An 18,278-nucleotide genomic window follows, 5' to 3' on the forward strand; every position below is an offset into this window, starting at 1 on the left:
AAAGGGGGTTAAATGTCCGAGACCAGGGACATCACTGATCTTGGGCATTGCCAGCCGATAGATCTCCCTCCATAGCGGGCACCATAGTCTGATCCACTGCGATAGGATTTCTATTTTCACTACAATGTTGCCCGTATGAAATAAATTCTTTAGTTTGGAAATTTTGGTAAAATTTTTGAATTTTATTTATATTTTGGGATTTGAATTTTTATATCATTTCGTATTCTGGGATTTTCACCCAATAATATTCGTCCTCCTTTCAAGCCTTATCTATAGAGCGGTTATATTACTTGGTGTCCGGTTTATACCTCCTGCTTTTTCGTTTGCCTTTGCGGCTGCCGCCTGACACTGCGCGCCGCCGCTCACGTATACCCAGAATCCCCAGGCCCGTCTCCTGCTCTCTGGTCCGCAGTGTTATTCCATGTAATGTATGTGTAGCCATAGGATTTACTGCGGTACGGTCCTTCACATATATCAGCATTAAACATTCATCTGCCAAGTTCTAGTCAATACTGTCCATATATAATGATATAGCGCTGGCAGAGTGGCGGTATATAGGCAGTTAGTTGATGTATATTGGTGGCGTGTCCTGATATATGTGTTGGATAAAGGGCAGCGTATAGATGAATAATGGTACATGGCGGGTGTATGTACGGTATATATCATACAGGTCATGTATAGATGTAGTGAGAGGTGGATAACCCTTTCATAGCACAGCCGTGTGACGACAAACAATATGGCTTCTGCTGAGGATGCCCTATGGTGCGGTTCAGCCTCCCGTATATCTATAGACTACGCCGATGTTATACGTACTCGTACACACTTACTCTTTTGTCTGACTCTCTCTTTCTCCCCTTATAGGACTCAATGTTTTCTCTGGCCCTGAAATGCCTTATAAGTTTATCATCCATCATTCTGCTGGGACTGATCATTGCTTACCACGCGCGGGAGGTGCAGGTAGGTGACCCTGTGTATGATAACGCTCTGTCACTGTCCCCTTAAATCACACAGACCCCTCATAGTAGCCATCCGGAAATGGGGCCATATGGTCCAATCTGCAGTGTACTTGTATCCATACCCTACAGCGCCTGTATATAAGTGCAGGAAAGTATAGCACCCACATAACAGTGCTGCTCACTGTACAAGTCCTATAACTTCTGCTGCTCACTGTACAAGTCCTATAACTTCTGCCGCTCACTGTACAAGTCCTATAACTTCTACCGCTCACTGTACAAGTCCTATAACTTCTACCGCTCACTGTACAAGTCCTATAACTTCTGCCGCTCACTGTACAAGTCCTATAACTTCTGCCGCTCACTGTACAAGTCCTATAACTTCTACCGCTCACTGTACAAGTCCTATAACTTCTGCCGCTCACTGTACAAGTCCTATAACTTCTGCTGCTCACTGTACAAGTCCTATAACTTCTGCTGCTCACTGTACAAGTCCTATAACTTCTGCCGCTCACTGTACAAGTCCTATAACTTCTACCGCTCACTGTACAAGTCCTATAACTTCTACCGCTCACTGTACAAGTCCTATAACTTCTGCCGCTCACTGTACAAGTCCTATAACTTCTGCCGCTCACTGTACAAGTCCTATAACTTCTACCGCTCACTGTACAAGTCCTATAACTTCTGCCGCTCACTGTACAAGTCCTATAACTTCTGCCGCTCACTGTACAAGTCCTATAACTTCTGCCGCTCACTGTACAAGTCCTATAACTTCTGCCGCTCACTGTACAAGTCCTATAACTTCTGCACTCACTGTACAAGTCCTATAACTTCTGCCGCTCACTGTACAAGTCCTATAACTTCTGCCGCTCACTATACAAGTCCTATAACTTCTGCTGCTCACTGTACAAGTCCTATAACTTCTGTCACTCACTGTACAAGTCCTATAACTTCTACCGCTCACTGTACAAGTCCTATAACTTCTGCCGCTCACTGTACAAGTCCTATAACTTCTGCCGCTCACTGTACAAGTCCTATAACTTCTGCCACTCACTGTACATGTCCTATAACTTCTGCCACTCACTGTACAAGTCCTATAACTTCTGCCACTCACTGTACAAGTCCTATAACTTCTGCCGCTCACTGTACAAGTCCTATAACTTCTGCCGCTCACTGTACAAGTCCTATAACTTCTGCCACTCACTGTACAAGTCCTATAACTTCTGCCGCTCACTGTACAAGTCCTATAACTTCTGCCGCTCACTGTACAAGTCCTATAACTTCTGCCGCTCACTGTACAAGTCCTATAACTTCTGCCGCTCACTGTACAAGTCCTATAACTTCTGCCGCTCACTGTACAAGTCCTATAACTTCTGCCGCTCACTGTATAAGTCCTATAACTTCTACCGCTCACTGTACAAGTCCTATAACTTCTGCTGCTCACTGTACAAGTCCTATAACTTCTGCCGCTCACTGTACAAGTCCTATAACTTCTACCGCTCACTGTACAAGTCCTATAACTTCTACCGCTCACTGTACAAGTCCTATAACTTCTGCCGCTCACTGTACAAGTCCTATAACTTCTGCCGCTCACTGTACAAGTCCTATAACTTCTACCGCTCACTGTACAAGTCCTATAACTTCTGCCGCTCACTGTACAAGTCCTATAACTTCTGCACTCACTGTACAAGTCCTATAACTTCTGCACTCACTGTACAAGTCCTATAACTTCTGCCGCTCACTGTACAAGTCCTATAACTTCTGCCGCTCACTGTACAAGTCCTATAACTTCTACCGCTCACTGTACAAGTCCTATAACTTCTGCCGCTCACTGTACAAGTCCAATAACTTCTGCCGCTCACTGTACAAGTCCTATAACTTCTGCACTCACTGTACAAGTCCTATAACTTCTGCCGCTCACTGTACAAGTCCTATAACTTCTGCCGCTCACTATACAAGTCCTATAACTTCTGCTGCTCACTGTACAAGTCCTATAACTTCTGTCACTCACTGTACAAGTCCTATAACTTCTACCGCTCACTGTACAAGTCCTATAACTTCTGCCGCTCACTGTACAAGTCCTATAACTTCTGCCGCTCACTGTACAAGTCCTATAACTTCTGCCACTCACTGTACAAGTCCTATAACTTCTGCCACTCACTGTACAAGTCCTATAACTTCTGCACTCACTATACAATTCCTATAACTTCTGCCGCTCACTGTACAAGTCCTATAATTTCTGTCGCTCACTGTACAAGTCCTATAACTTCTGCACTCACTGTACAAGTCCTATAACTTCTGCACTCACTGTACAAGTCCTATAACTTCTGCCGCTCACTGTACAAGTCCTATAACTTCTGCCGCACACTGTACAAGTCCTATAACTTCTGCCGCTCACTGTACAAGTCCTATAACTTCTGCCGCTCACTGTACAAGTCCTATAACTTCTGCCGCTCACTGTACAAGTCCTATAACTTCTGCACTCACTGTACAAGTCCTATAACTTCTGCCGCTCACTGTACAAGTCCTATAACTTCTGCACTCACTGTACAAGTCCTATAACTTCTGCCGCTCCCTGTACAAGTCCTATAACTTCTGCCGCTCACTGTACAAGTCCTATAACTTCTGCGGATCACTGTACAAGTCCTATAACTTCTGCCGCTCACTGTACAAGTCCTATAACTTCTGCCGCTCACTGTACAAGTCCTATAACTTCTGCGGATCACTGTACAAGTCCTATAACTTCTGCCACTCACTGTACAAGTCCTATAACTTCTGCCGCTCACTGTACAAGTCCTATAACTTCTGCCGCTCACTGTACAAGTCCTATAACTTCTGCCGCTCACTGTACAAGTCCTATAACTTCTGCACTCACTGTACAAGTCCTATAACTTCTGCCGCTCACTGTACAAGTCCTATAACTTCTGCGGATCACTGTACAAGTCCTATTACTTCTGCCGCTCACTGTACAAGTCCTATAACTTCTGCCGCTCACTGTACAAGTCCTATAACTTCTGCCGCTCACTGTACAAGTCCTATAACTTCTGCCGCTCACTGTACAAGTCCTATAACTTCTGCCGCACACTGTACAAGTCCTATAACTTCTGCCGCTCACTGTACAAGTCCTATAACTTCTGCACTCACTGTACAAGTCCTATAACTTCTGCACTCACTGTACAAGTCCTATAACTTCTGCCGCTCACTGTACAAGTCCTATAACTTCTGCACTCACTGTACAAGTCCTATAACTTCTGCCGCTCACTGTACAAGTCCTATAACTTCTGCCCCTTACTGTACAAGTCCTATAACTTCTGCCCCTTACTGTACAAGTCCTATAACTTCTGCCCCTTACTGTACAAGTCCTATAACTTCTGCCGCTCACTGTACAAGTCCTATAACTTCTGCCCCTTACTGTACAAGTCCTATAACTTCTGCCCCTTACTGTACAAGTCCTATAACTTCTGCCGCTCACTGTACAAGTCCTATAACTTCTGCCGCTCACTGTACAAGTCCTATAACTTCTGCCGCTCACTGTACAAGTCCTATAACTTCTGCCGCTCACTGTACAAGTCCTATAACTTCTGCACTCACTGTACAAGTCCTATAACTTCTGCCGCTCACTGTACAAGTCCTATAACTTCTGCCGCTCACTGTACAAGTCCTATAACTTCTGCCGCTCACTGTACAAGTGCTATAACTTCTGCCGCTCACTGTACAAGTCCTATAACTTCTGCCGCTCACTGTGCAAGTCCTATAACTTCTGCCGCTCACTGTACAAGTCCTATAACTTCTGCCGCTCACTGTACAAGTCCTATAACTTCTGCCGCTCACTGTACAAGTCCTATAACTTCTGCCGCTCACTGTACAAGTCCTATAACTTCGGCTGCTCACTGTACAAGTCCTATAACTTCTGCCGCTCACTGTACAAGTCCTATAACTTCTGCCGCTCACTGTACAAGTCCTATAACTTCTGCCGCTCACTGTACAAGTCCTATAACTTCTGCACTCACTGTACAAGTCCTATAACTTCTGCCGCTCACTGTACAAGTCCTATAACTTCTGCCGCTCACTGTACAAGTCCTATAACTTCTGCTGCTCACTGTACAAGTCCTATAACTTCTGCCGCTCACTGTACAAGTCCTATAACTTCTACCGCTCACTGTACAAGTCCTATAACTTCTGCCGCTCACTGTACAAGTCCTATAACTTCTGCCGCTCACTGTACAAGTCCTATAACTTCTGCCGCTCACTGTACAAGTCCTATAACTTCTGCCGCTCACTGTACAAGTCCTATAACTTCTACCGCTCACTGTACAAGTCCTATAACTTCTGCCCCTTACTGTACAAGTCCTATAACTTCTGCCGCTCACTGTACAAGTCCTATAACTTCTGCCGCTCACTGTATAAGTCCTATAACTTCTGCCACTCACTATACAAGTCCTATAACTTCTGCCGCTCCCTGTACAAGTCCTATAACTTCTACCGCTCACTGTACAAGTCCTATAACTTCTGCCGCTCACTGTACAAGTCCTATAACTTCTGCCGCTCACTGTACAAGTCCTATAACTTCTACCGCTCACTGTACAAGTCCTATAACTTCTGCCGCTCACTGTACAAGTCCTATAACTTCTGCCGCTCACTGTACAAGTCCTATAACTTCTGCCCCTTACTGTACAAGTCCTATAATTTCTGCCGCTCACTGTACAAGTCCTATAACTTGTCTATACTAGTCTTAGGACCCCGATCCCACAACCGGCACTTGTACAGTATTTCTTGCCGTTCACCACTGGTTCCCTTCCCATAATTCCCCGTCTTCCTAACCCATTGTATCTATCCTATAATCCCTGTACCTATCCTATAATCTCCTGCTCCTCAACAACTGTATAAATCCCATAATCTCTTCCCCTCTCACTGCCTATAACAGTCCTATAAGGTCACCTTTGATCTGTCCTGGCCATCACTCAGGGCTGTCCATCATGGATGTGATCTCACAATGGCCCCTAAATCTGAGCCCTGCGACCCCCAGCAGGCTCCGCATTCCCCTCTGATGTAACAATGGCTGAAGCTTTAGACTCTATTCTCTGACATTGTGACCCGCTGAGACGCCCCCTCCAGCACAGCGGCATTGTGTGCCCTCTATGCATGGGCAGGTGTTGGTCACGTGGAGTATGAACACATAGATAGAGCGTATGAATAATCACACACAGCTGTGCACTGGGATATATATAGCCGTATATTGTTTGTCATGTCTGTCTGCTGCCAACCCGCTATTTCACTCCTACCAGACCCATCCCCTAATGTGCAGGGGGAGATCGGCTGGGAAGTGTGAGGGCCCTATATATATATATATATATATATATATATATATATATATATATATATAGTGATAGGGACCGTACTGGTATAACCTGGGTATCCCCTGTATATAATTATATATGTACAGCCGGTATAACCTGGGTATATACTGTATATTATTATATATGTACAGCTGGTATAACCTGGGTATATACTGTATATAATTATATATGTACAGCCGGTATAACCTGGGTATCCCCTGTATATAATTATATATGTACAGCCGGTATAACCTGGGTATATACTGTATATTATTATATATGTACAGCTGGTATAACCTTGGTATATACTGTATATAATTCTATATGTACGGCCGGTATAACCTGGGTATATACTGTATATAATTATATATGTACAGCCGGTATAACCTGGGTATATACTGTATATAATTCTATATGTACGGCCGGTATAACCTGGGTATATACTGTATATAATTCTATATGTACAGCTGGTATAACCTGGGTATATACTGTATATAATTATATATGTACAGCTGGTATAACCTGGGTATATACTGTATATAATTCTATATGTACAGCCGGTATAACCTGGGTATCCTTCGGTAGATAGAATAATATCATATAATATCTATACCATACTCTTTCGGTTGCAGGCTGATGAGACAAGGTGACATGGAGACGTTACGTTGAGGATTATACACCGAGTTCTTTGCTTTGACTGTATGAGCCAAGACCGTTCATTACACAAGATGAGGACAGGACATTTGGCAAGAAATTAATGTACATTGAGAACTGGCAACATCAACCCCTGTAAATGAATGTCCCCGTAATGAGCTCCCAGGGTACATGTGACAGGGAGGGGGCTCAGCCATGGCTGTGGGGTCTCTGGGGTCCTGTGAATGAGTCAGGACATCCAGGTATTAGACGTGGCGAGGACAAATCTCATCTCACTATAAACAGACTGCAGGGCAGAGATATCCACCAACTGGGAGCCCGACATCTAATCCGAGGCGTCAGGAATATTCTGTATCAGGATCAGCCGCACAGATTACCGGTCAGCGAGCGACGACTAATGTCACCGGGGTCATAGAGACCACAATACAACCCAACAACATGGCAGCTCCTTATATCACATATATGCCGCAGATTATTATTATATATCACTGACCTCTCTGCAGAACATTGCTCTGTTCCATCCACACAGATGACATCATCACTTCTCTTACAGACCAGAACTAATTCTACGTAAGGAAGGTGCGGCGTAAGCGTCTGTATTCTACAGGGACCTCAGGAATGGATAGGCTGTATACTCAGTGATGTCACTGCTCTCTAGTATACGGATAGGCTGTATACTCAGTGATGTCACCGCTCTCTAGTATATACATAGGCTGTATTCTCAGTGATGTCACTGCTCTCTAGTATACGGATAGGCTGTATTCTCTGTGATGTCACTGCTCTCTAGTATACGGATAGGCTGTATTCTCAGTGATGTCACCGCTCTCTAGTATACGGATAGGCTGTATTCTCAGTGATGTCACCGCTCTCTAGTATACGGATAGGCTGTATTCTCTGTGATGTCATCGCTCTCTAGTATATGGATAGGCTGTATTCTCAGTGATGTCACCGCTCTCTAGTATACGGATAGGCTGTATTCTCTGTGATGTCATCGCTCTCTAGTATATGGATAGGCTGTATTCTCAGTGATGTCACCGCTCTCTAGTATATGGATAGGCTGTATTCTCTGTGATGTCACCGCTCTCTAGTATACGGATAGGCTGTATTCTCAGTGATGTCACCGCTCTCTAGTATACGGATAGGCTGTATTCTCAGTGATGTCACTGCTCTCTAGTATACGGATAGGTTGTATTCTCAGTGATGTCACCGCTCTCTAGTATATGGATAGGCTGTATTCTCAGTGATGTCACCGCTCTCTAGTATACGGATAGGCTGTATACTCAGTGATGTCACCGCTCTCTAGTATACGGATAGGCTGTATACTCAGTGATGTCACCGCTCTCTAGTATATAGATAGGCTGTATTCTCAGTGATGTCACCGCTCTCTAGTATACGGATAGGCTGTATTCTCAGTGATGTCACCGCTCTCTAGTATATAGATAGGCTGTATTCTCAGTGATGTCACCGCTCTCTAGTATACGGATAGGCTGTATTCTCAGTGATGTCACCGCTCTCTAGTATACGGATAGGCTGTATTCTCAGTGATGTCACTGCTCTCTAGTATATGGATAGGCTGTATTCTCAGTGATGTCACTGCTCTCTAGTATACGGATAGGCTGTATTCTCAGTGATGTCACTGCTCTCTAGTATACGGATAGGCTGTATTCTCAGTGATGTCACCGCTCTCTAGTATACGGATAGGCTGTCAGTCTTTCCCAGTATTCGGGGTGGGGTCCGGCCTCCCGCACCGGCCTCCTCTGTCCTCTCTTTTCCCTTCGTACAATCTTTGATCATTCCTTGGCTCGGGATTCGCTCCAGAAAATCTTTCCGTTCTCCTTGATCTTTTGGGTCCATGTAACTTCATACATGTGTCTCTCTGTGATCCGCGCGTTTCCAGCTGTTCCTGTATCAATCACATTTGCGGGCGAGAGGTGTTTGCAAATCTGTTCCCTTTCATTTTTACAAAACAGAGCAGGCGTAGGCCCCGCCGCACTGCGCTCGCCCACGATCCTGCACAATGGCGCTGTTATATAAAAGGCTTTCTAACAAATGCCTCTGTCTAATTCCAGTATTAGATTGTTCTGTAACAGCTCGGAGTATAAAGCGAGCCTGCCGAGATCACATTGCTTCTGGTGTACGGCTGGGGGGGGGGGGCAGGATCTCCTTCCATACCTCGCCCCCCCTGTATAATACAGTGTAGGTGTGCACATTACAAAAAAAGGCAAATTATCCACTTGATGATCTGGTGGAAGAGTCTCCTCCGTGTCACTCTGCGCCACTTCAAGCAGAAATCCGGGGATTGTGGAGAGCTCGGCTTCCCGTGAAGATCTCTCTGCCAGATGAGTTTGTTCTCTTATAAAGGGGATGATGACTCCGAGACGTCGCCGGCGAGATCAATCTCCTTCTGAGGATTAGTGACATTCCCAAATGACAAATACAGCGTATCCATCTGCAACGTGTCTGCAAAACTCCAGCTGGTACTTAAAGGGCAACTCTATCAGAACCACAAGACTCTAAGACACTGAGAGGGATAGAGACCAGGGAACAATACACACAGTGATGTCACAGTACAGAGATAATACACACAGTGATGTCACAGTACAGGGATAATACACACAGTGATGTCACAGTACAGAGATAATACACACAGTGATGTCACAGTACAGAGATAATACACACAGTGATGTCACAGTACAGAGATAATACACACAGTGATGTCACAGTACAGAGATAATACACACAGTGATGTCACAGTACAGGGATAATACACACAGTGATGTCACAGTACAGAGATAATACACACAGTGATGTCACAGTACAGAGATAATACACACAGTGATGTCACAGTACAGAGATAATACACACAGTGATGTCACAGTACAGGATAATACACACAGTGATGTCACAGTACAGGATAATACACACAGTGATGTCACAGTACAGGATAATACACACAGTGATGTCACAGTACAGAGATAATACACACAGTGATGCCACAGTACAGAGATAATACACACAGTGATGTCACAGTACAGGATAATACACACAGTGATGTCACAGTACAGATAATACACACAGTGATGTCACAGTACAGAGATAATACACACAGTGATGTCACAGTACAGGGATAATACACACAGTGATGTCACAGTACAGGGATAATACACACAGTGATGTCACAGTACAGAGATAATACACACAGTGATGTCACAGTACAGGATAATACACACAGTGATGTCACAGTACAGGATAATACACACAGTGATGTCACAGTACAGGATAATACACACAGTGATGTCACAGTACAGGATAATACACACAGCGATGTCACAGTACAGAGATAATACACACAGCGATGTCACAGTACAGGGATAATACACACAGTGATGTCACAGTACAGAGATAATACACACAGTGATGTCACAGTACAGAGATAATACACACAGTGATGTCACAGTACAGGGATAATACACACAGTGATGTCACAGTACAGGATAATACACACAGTGATGTCACAGTACAGAGATAATACAGTGATGTCACAGTACAGAGATAATACACACAGTGATGTCACAGTACAGAGATAATACACACAGTGATGTCACAGTACAGAGATAATACACACAGTGATGTCACAGTACAGGGATAATACACACAGTGATGTCACAGTACAGGGATAATACACACAGTGATGTCACAGTACAGGGATAATACATACAGTGATGTCACAGTACAGGATAATACACACAGTGATGTCACAGTACAGAGATAATACACACAGTGATGTCACAGTACAGAGATAATACACACAGTGATGCCACAGTACAGGATAATACACACAGTGATGTCACAGTACAGGGATAATACACACAGTGATGTCACAGTACAGGAAAATACACACAGTGATGTCACAGTTAACGGATAATACACACAGTGATGTCACAGTACAGGATAATACACACAGTGATGTCACAGTACAGAGATAATACACACAGTGATGTCACAGTACAGAGATAATACACACAGTGATGTCACAGTACAGAGATAATACACACAGTGATGTCACAGTACAGAGATAATACACACAGTGATGTCACAGTACAGAGATAATACACACAGTGATGTCACAGTACAGAGATAATACACACAGTGATGTCACAGTACAGGGATAATACACACAGTGATGTCACAGTACAGGGATAATACACACAGTGATGTCACAGTACAGGATAATACACACAGTGATGTCACAGTACAGGGATAATACACACAGTGATGTCACAGTACAGAGATAATACACAAAGTGATGTCACAGTACAGGATAATACACACAGTGATGTCACAGTACAGGATAATACACACAGTGATGTCACAGTACAGGATAATACACACAGTGATGTCACAGTACAGGATAATACACACAGTGATGTCACAGTACAGGGATAATACACACAGTGATGTCACAGTACAGGGATAATACACACAGTGATGTCACAGTACAGAGATAATACACACAGTGATGTCACAGTACAGAGATAATACACACAGTGATGTCACAGTACAGAGATAATACACACAGTGATGTCACAGTACAGAGATAATACACACAGTGATGTCACAGTACAGAGATAATACATACAGTGATGTCACAGTACAGAGATAATACACACAGTGATGCCACAGTACAGAGATAATACACACAGTGATGTCACAGTACAGGATAATACACACAGTGATGTCACAGTACAGATAATACACACAGTGATGTCACAGTACAGGGATAATACACACAGTGATGTCACAGTACAGGGATAATACACACAGTGATGTCACAGTACAGAGATAATACACACAGTGATGTCACAGTACAGGATAATACACACAGTGATGTCACAGTACAGGATAATACACACAGTGATGTCACAGTACAGTGATAATACACACAGTGATGTCACAGTACAGAGACAATACACAGTGATGTCACAGTACAGAGATAATACACACAGTGATGTCACAGTACAGGGATAATACACACAGTGATGTCACAGTACAGAGATAATACACAGTGATGTCACAGTACAGAGATAATACACACAGTGATGTCACAGTACAGGGATAATACACACAGTGATGTCACAGTACAGGATAATACACAGTGATGTCACAGTACAGAGATAATACACACAGTGATGTCACAGTACAGGATAATACACACAGTGATGTCACAGTACAGGATAATACACACAGTGATGTCACAGTACAGAGATAATACACACAGTGATGTCACAGTACAGAGATAATACACACAGTGATGTCACAGTACAGGGATAATACACACAGTGATGTCACAGTACAGGATAATACACACAGTGATGTCACAGTACAGAGATAATACAGTGATGTCACAGTACAGAGATAATACACACAGTGATGTCACAGTACAGAGATAATACACACAGTGATGTCACAGTACAGGGATAATACACACAGTGATGTCACAGTACAGAGATAATACACACAGTGATGTCACAGTACAGGGATAATACACACAGTGATGTCACAGTACAGAGATAATACACACAGTGATGTCACAGTACAGGATAATACACACAGTGATGTCACAGTACAGGATAATACACACAGTGATGTCACAGTACAGAGATAATACACACAGTGATGTCACAGTACAGAGATAATACACACAGTGATGTCACAGTACAGGGATAATACACACAGTGATGTCACAGTACAGGGATAATACACACAGTGATGTCACAGTACAGGATAATACACACAGTGATGTCACAGTACAGGGATAATACATACAGTGATGTCACAGTACAGGATAATACACACAGTGATGTCACAGTACAGAGATAATACACACAGTGATGTCACAGTACAGGGATAATACACACAGTGATGTCACAGTACAGAGATAATACACACAGTGATGTCACAGTACAGAGATAATACATACAGTGATGTCACAGTACAGAGATAATACACACAGTGATGCCACAGTACAGGATAATACACACAGTGATGTCACAGTACAGGGATAATACACACAGTGATGTCACAGTACAGGAAAATACACACAGTGATGTCACAGTTAACGGATAATACACACAGTGATGTCACAGTACAGGATAATACACACAGTGATGTCACAGTACAGAGATAATACACACAGTGATGTCACAGTACAGAGATAATACACACAGTGATGTCACAGTACAGAGATAATACACACAGTGATGTCACAGTACAGAGATAATACACACAGTGATGTCACAGTACAGAGATAATACACACAGTGATGTCACAGTACAGAGATAATACACACAGTGATGTCACAGTACAGGGATAATACACACAGTGATGTCACAGTACAGGGATAATACACACAGTGATGTCACAGTACAGGATAATACACACAGTGATGTCACAGTACAGGGATAATACACACAGTGATGTCACAGTACAGAGATAATACACACAGTGATGTCACAGTACAGAGATAATACACACAGTGATGTCACAGTACAGAGATAATACACACAGTGATGTCACAGTACAGAGATAATACACACAGTGATGCCACAGTACAGGATAATACACACAGTGATGTCACAGTACAGAGATAATACACACAGTGATGTCACAGTACAGGATAATACACACAGTGATGTCACAGTACAGAGATAATACACACAGGGATGTCACAGTACAGGGATAATACACACAGTGATGTCACAGTACAGGATAATACACAGAGTGATGTCACAGTACAGGATAATACACACAGTGATGTCACAGTACAGAGATAATACACACAGTGATGTCACAGTACAGGGATAATACACACAGTGATGTCACAGTACAGAGATAATACACACAGTGATGTCACAGTACAGAGATAATACACAGAGTGATGTCACAGTACAGGATAATACACACAGTGATGTCACAGTACAGGGATAATACACACAGTGATGTCACAGTACAGGATAATACACACAGTGATGTCACAGTACAGGATAATACACACAGTGATGTCACAGTACAGGATAATACACACAGTGATGTCACAGTACAGGATAATACACACAGTGATGTCACAGTACAGGATAATACACACAGTGATGTCACAGTACAGGGATAATACACACAGTGATGTCACAGTACAGAGATAATACACACAGTGATGTCACAGTACAGGATAATACACACAGTGATGTCACAGTACAGGATAATACACACAGTGATGTCACAGTACAGGATAATACACACAGTGATGTCATAGTACAGGGATAATACACACAGTGATGTCACAGTACAGAGATAATACACACAGTGATGTCACAGTACAGGGATAATACACACAGTGATGTCACAGTACAGAGATAATACACACAGTGATGTCACAGTACAGGGATAATACACACAGTGATGTCACAGTACAGAGATAATACACACAGTGATGTCACAGTACAGGATAATACACACAGCGATGTCACAGTACAGAGATAATACACACAGTGATGTCACAGTACAGAGATAATACACACAGTGATGTCACAGTACAGGATAATACACACAGTGATGTCACAGTACAGAGATAATACACACAGTGATGTCACAGTACAGAGATAATACACACAGTGATGTCACAGTACAGAGATAATACACACAGTGATGTCACAGTACAGAGATAATACACACAGTGATGTCACAGTACAGGATAATACACACAGTGATGTCACAGTACAGGATAATACAGTGATGTCACAGTACAGGATAATACACACAGTGATGTCACAGTACAGAGATAATACACACAGTGATGTCACAGTACAGGGATAATACACACAGTGATGTCACAGTACAGGGATAATACACACAGTGATGTCACAGTACAGGATAATACACACAGTGATGTCACAGTACAGGGATAATACACACAGTGATGTCACAGTACAGAGATAATACACACAGTGATGTCACAGTACAGAGATAATACACACAGTGATGTCACAGTACAGGATAATACACACAGTGATGTCACAGTACAGGGATAATACACACAGTGATGTCACAGTACAGGGATAATACACACAGAGATGTCACAGTACAGAGATAATACACACAGTGATGTCACAGTACAGAGATAATACACACAGTGATGTCACAGTACAGAGATAATACACACAGTGATGTCACAGTACAGAGATAATACACACAGTGATGTCACAATACAGGATAATACACACAGTGATGTCACAGTACAGAGATAATACACACAGTGATGTCACAGTACAGGATAATACACACAGTGATGTCACAGTACAGGATAATACAGTGATGTCACAGTACAGAGATAATACACACAGTGATGTCACAGTACAGGATAATACACACAGTGATGTCACAGTACAGAGATAATACACACAGTGATGTCACAGTACAGGGATAATACACACAGTGATGTCACAGTACAGGGATAATACACACAGTGATGTCACAGTACAGGATAATACACACAGTGATGTCACAGTACAGGGATAATACACACAGTGATGTCACAGTACAGAGATAATACACACAGTGATGTCACAGTACAGAGATAATACACACAGTGATGTCACAGTACAGGATAATACACACAGTGATGTCACAGTACAGGGATAATACACACAGTGATGTCACAGTACAGGGATAATACACACAGAGATGTCACAGTACAGAGATAATACACACAGTGATGTCACAGTACAGAGATAATACACACAGTGATGTCACAGTACAGAGATAATACACACAGTGATGTCACAGTACAGAGATAATACACACAGTGATGTCACAGTACAGAGATAATACACACAGTGATGTCACAGTACAGAGATAATACACACAGTGATGTCACAGTACAGGGATAATACACACAGTGATGTCACAGTACAGGATAATACACACAGTGATGTCACAGTAACGGATAATACACACAGTGATGTCACAGTACAGGATAATACACACAGTGATGTCACAGTACAGAGATAATACACACAGTGATGTCACAGTACAGGATAATACACACAGTGATGTCACAGTACAGAGATAATACACACAGTGATGTCACAGTACAGAGATAATACACACAGTGATGTCACAGTACAGGGATAATACACACAGTGATGTCACAGTACAGAGATAATACACACAGTGATGTCACAGTACAGAGATAATACACACAGTGATGTCACAGTACAGAGATAATACACACAGTGATGTCACAGTACAGGGATAATACACACAGTGATGTCACAGTACAGGGATAATACACACAGTGATGTCACAGTACAGGATAATACACACAGTGATGTCACAGTACAGAGATAATACACACAGTGATGTCACAGTACAGAGATAATACACACAGTGATGTCACAGTACAGAGATAATACACACAGTGATGTCACAGTACAGAGATAATACACACAGTGATGTCACAGTACAGAGATAATACACACAGTGATGTCACAGTACAGAGATAATACACACAGTGATGCCACAGTACAGGATAATACACACAGTGATGTCACAGTACAGGGATAATACACACAGTGATGTCACAGTACAGGATAATACACACAGTGATGTCACAGTACAGAGATAATACACACAGTGATGTCACAGTACAGAGATAATACACACAGTGATGTCACAGTACAGAGATAATACACACAGTGATGTCACAGTACAGAGATAATACACACAGTGATGCCACAGTACAGGATAATACACACAGTGATGTCACAGTACAGGGATAATACACACAGTGATGTCACAGTACAGGGATAATACACACAGTGATGTCACAGTACAGGATAATACACACAGTGATGTCACAGTACAGGGATAATACACACAGTGATGTCACAGTACAGAGATAATACACACAGTGATGTCACAGTACAGGATAATACACAGAGTGATGTCACAGTACAGGATAATACACACAGTGATGTCACAGTACAGAGATAATACACACAGTGATGTCACAGTACAGGATAATACACACAGTGATGTCACAGTACAGAGATAATACACACAGTGATGTCACAGTACAGAGATAATACACACAGTGATGTCACAGTACAGGGATAATACACACAGTGATGTCACAGTACAGGATAATACACACAGTGATGTCACAGTACAGGATAATACACACAGTGATGTCACAGTACAGGATAATACACACAGTGATGTCACAGTACAGGGATAATACACACAGTGATGTCACAGTACAGGATAATACACACAGTGATGTCATAGTACAGGGATAATACACACAGTGATGTCACAGTACAGAGATAATACACACAGTGATGTCACAGTACAGGATAATACACACAGTGATGTCACAGTACAGGATAATACACACAGTGATGTCACAGTACAGAGATAATACACACAGTGATGTCACAGTACAGGATAATACACAGTGATGTCACAGTACAGAGATAATACACACAGTGATGTCACAGTACAGAGATAATACACACAGTGATGTCACAGTACAGAGATAATACACACAGTGATGTCACAGTACAGGGATAATACACACAGTGATGTCACAGTACAGGATAATACACAGTGATGTCACAGTACAGAGATAATACACACAGTGATGTCACAGTACAGAGATAATACACACAGTGATGTCACAGTACAGGATAATACACACAGTGATGTCACTGTACAGGATAATACACACAGTGATGTCACAGTACAGGATAATACACACAGTGATGTCACAGTACAGGATAATACACACAGTGATGTCACAGTACATGATAATACACACAGTGATGTCACAGTACAGAGATAATACACACAGTGATGTCACAGTACAGAGATAATACACACAGTGATGTCACAGTACAGAGATAATACACACAGTGATGTCACAGTACAGGGATAATACACACAGTGATGTCACAGTACAGGGATAATACACACAGTGATGTCACAGTACAGGATAATACACACAGTGATGTCACAGTACAGAGATAATACACACAGTGATGTCACAGTACAGGGATAATACACACAGTGATGTCACAGTACAGGGATAATACACACAGTGATGTCACAGTACAGGGATAATACACACAGTGATGTCACAGTACAGGATAATACACACAGTGATGTCACAGTACAGAGATAATACACACAGTGATGTCACAGTACAGGATAATACACACAGTGATGTCACAGTACAGGGATAATACACACAGTGATGTCACAGTACAGGATAATACACACA

At 42.5% G+C, this 18,278-nt stretch overlaps 1 protein-coding gene across 1 annotated transcript in view; it reads left to right on the forward strand.

Annotated features, from left to right (window-relative positions):
* KCNN3 (potassium calcium-activated channel subfamily N member 3) overlaps positions 1-18,278 on the forward strand; it is a 128,312-nt gene that overhangs the window by 43,516 nt on the left and 66,518 nt on the right. Inside the window, exon 3 of the mRNA XM_075283315.1 lies at positions 862-957. Coding sequence (XP_075139416.1) covers positions 862-957 — 96 coding nt within the window. The remainder of the gene's footprint in view (positions 1-861; positions 958-18,278) is intronic.

The sequence above is a fragment of the Leptodactylus fuscus genome, chromosome 7 (assembly GCF_031893055.1).
Source record: "Leptodactylus fuscus isolate aLepFus1 chromosome 7, aLepFus1.hap2, whole genome shotgun sequence".
NCBI lineage: Eukaryota > Metazoa > Chordata > Amphibia > Anura > Leptodactylidae > Leptodactylus > Leptodactylus fuscus.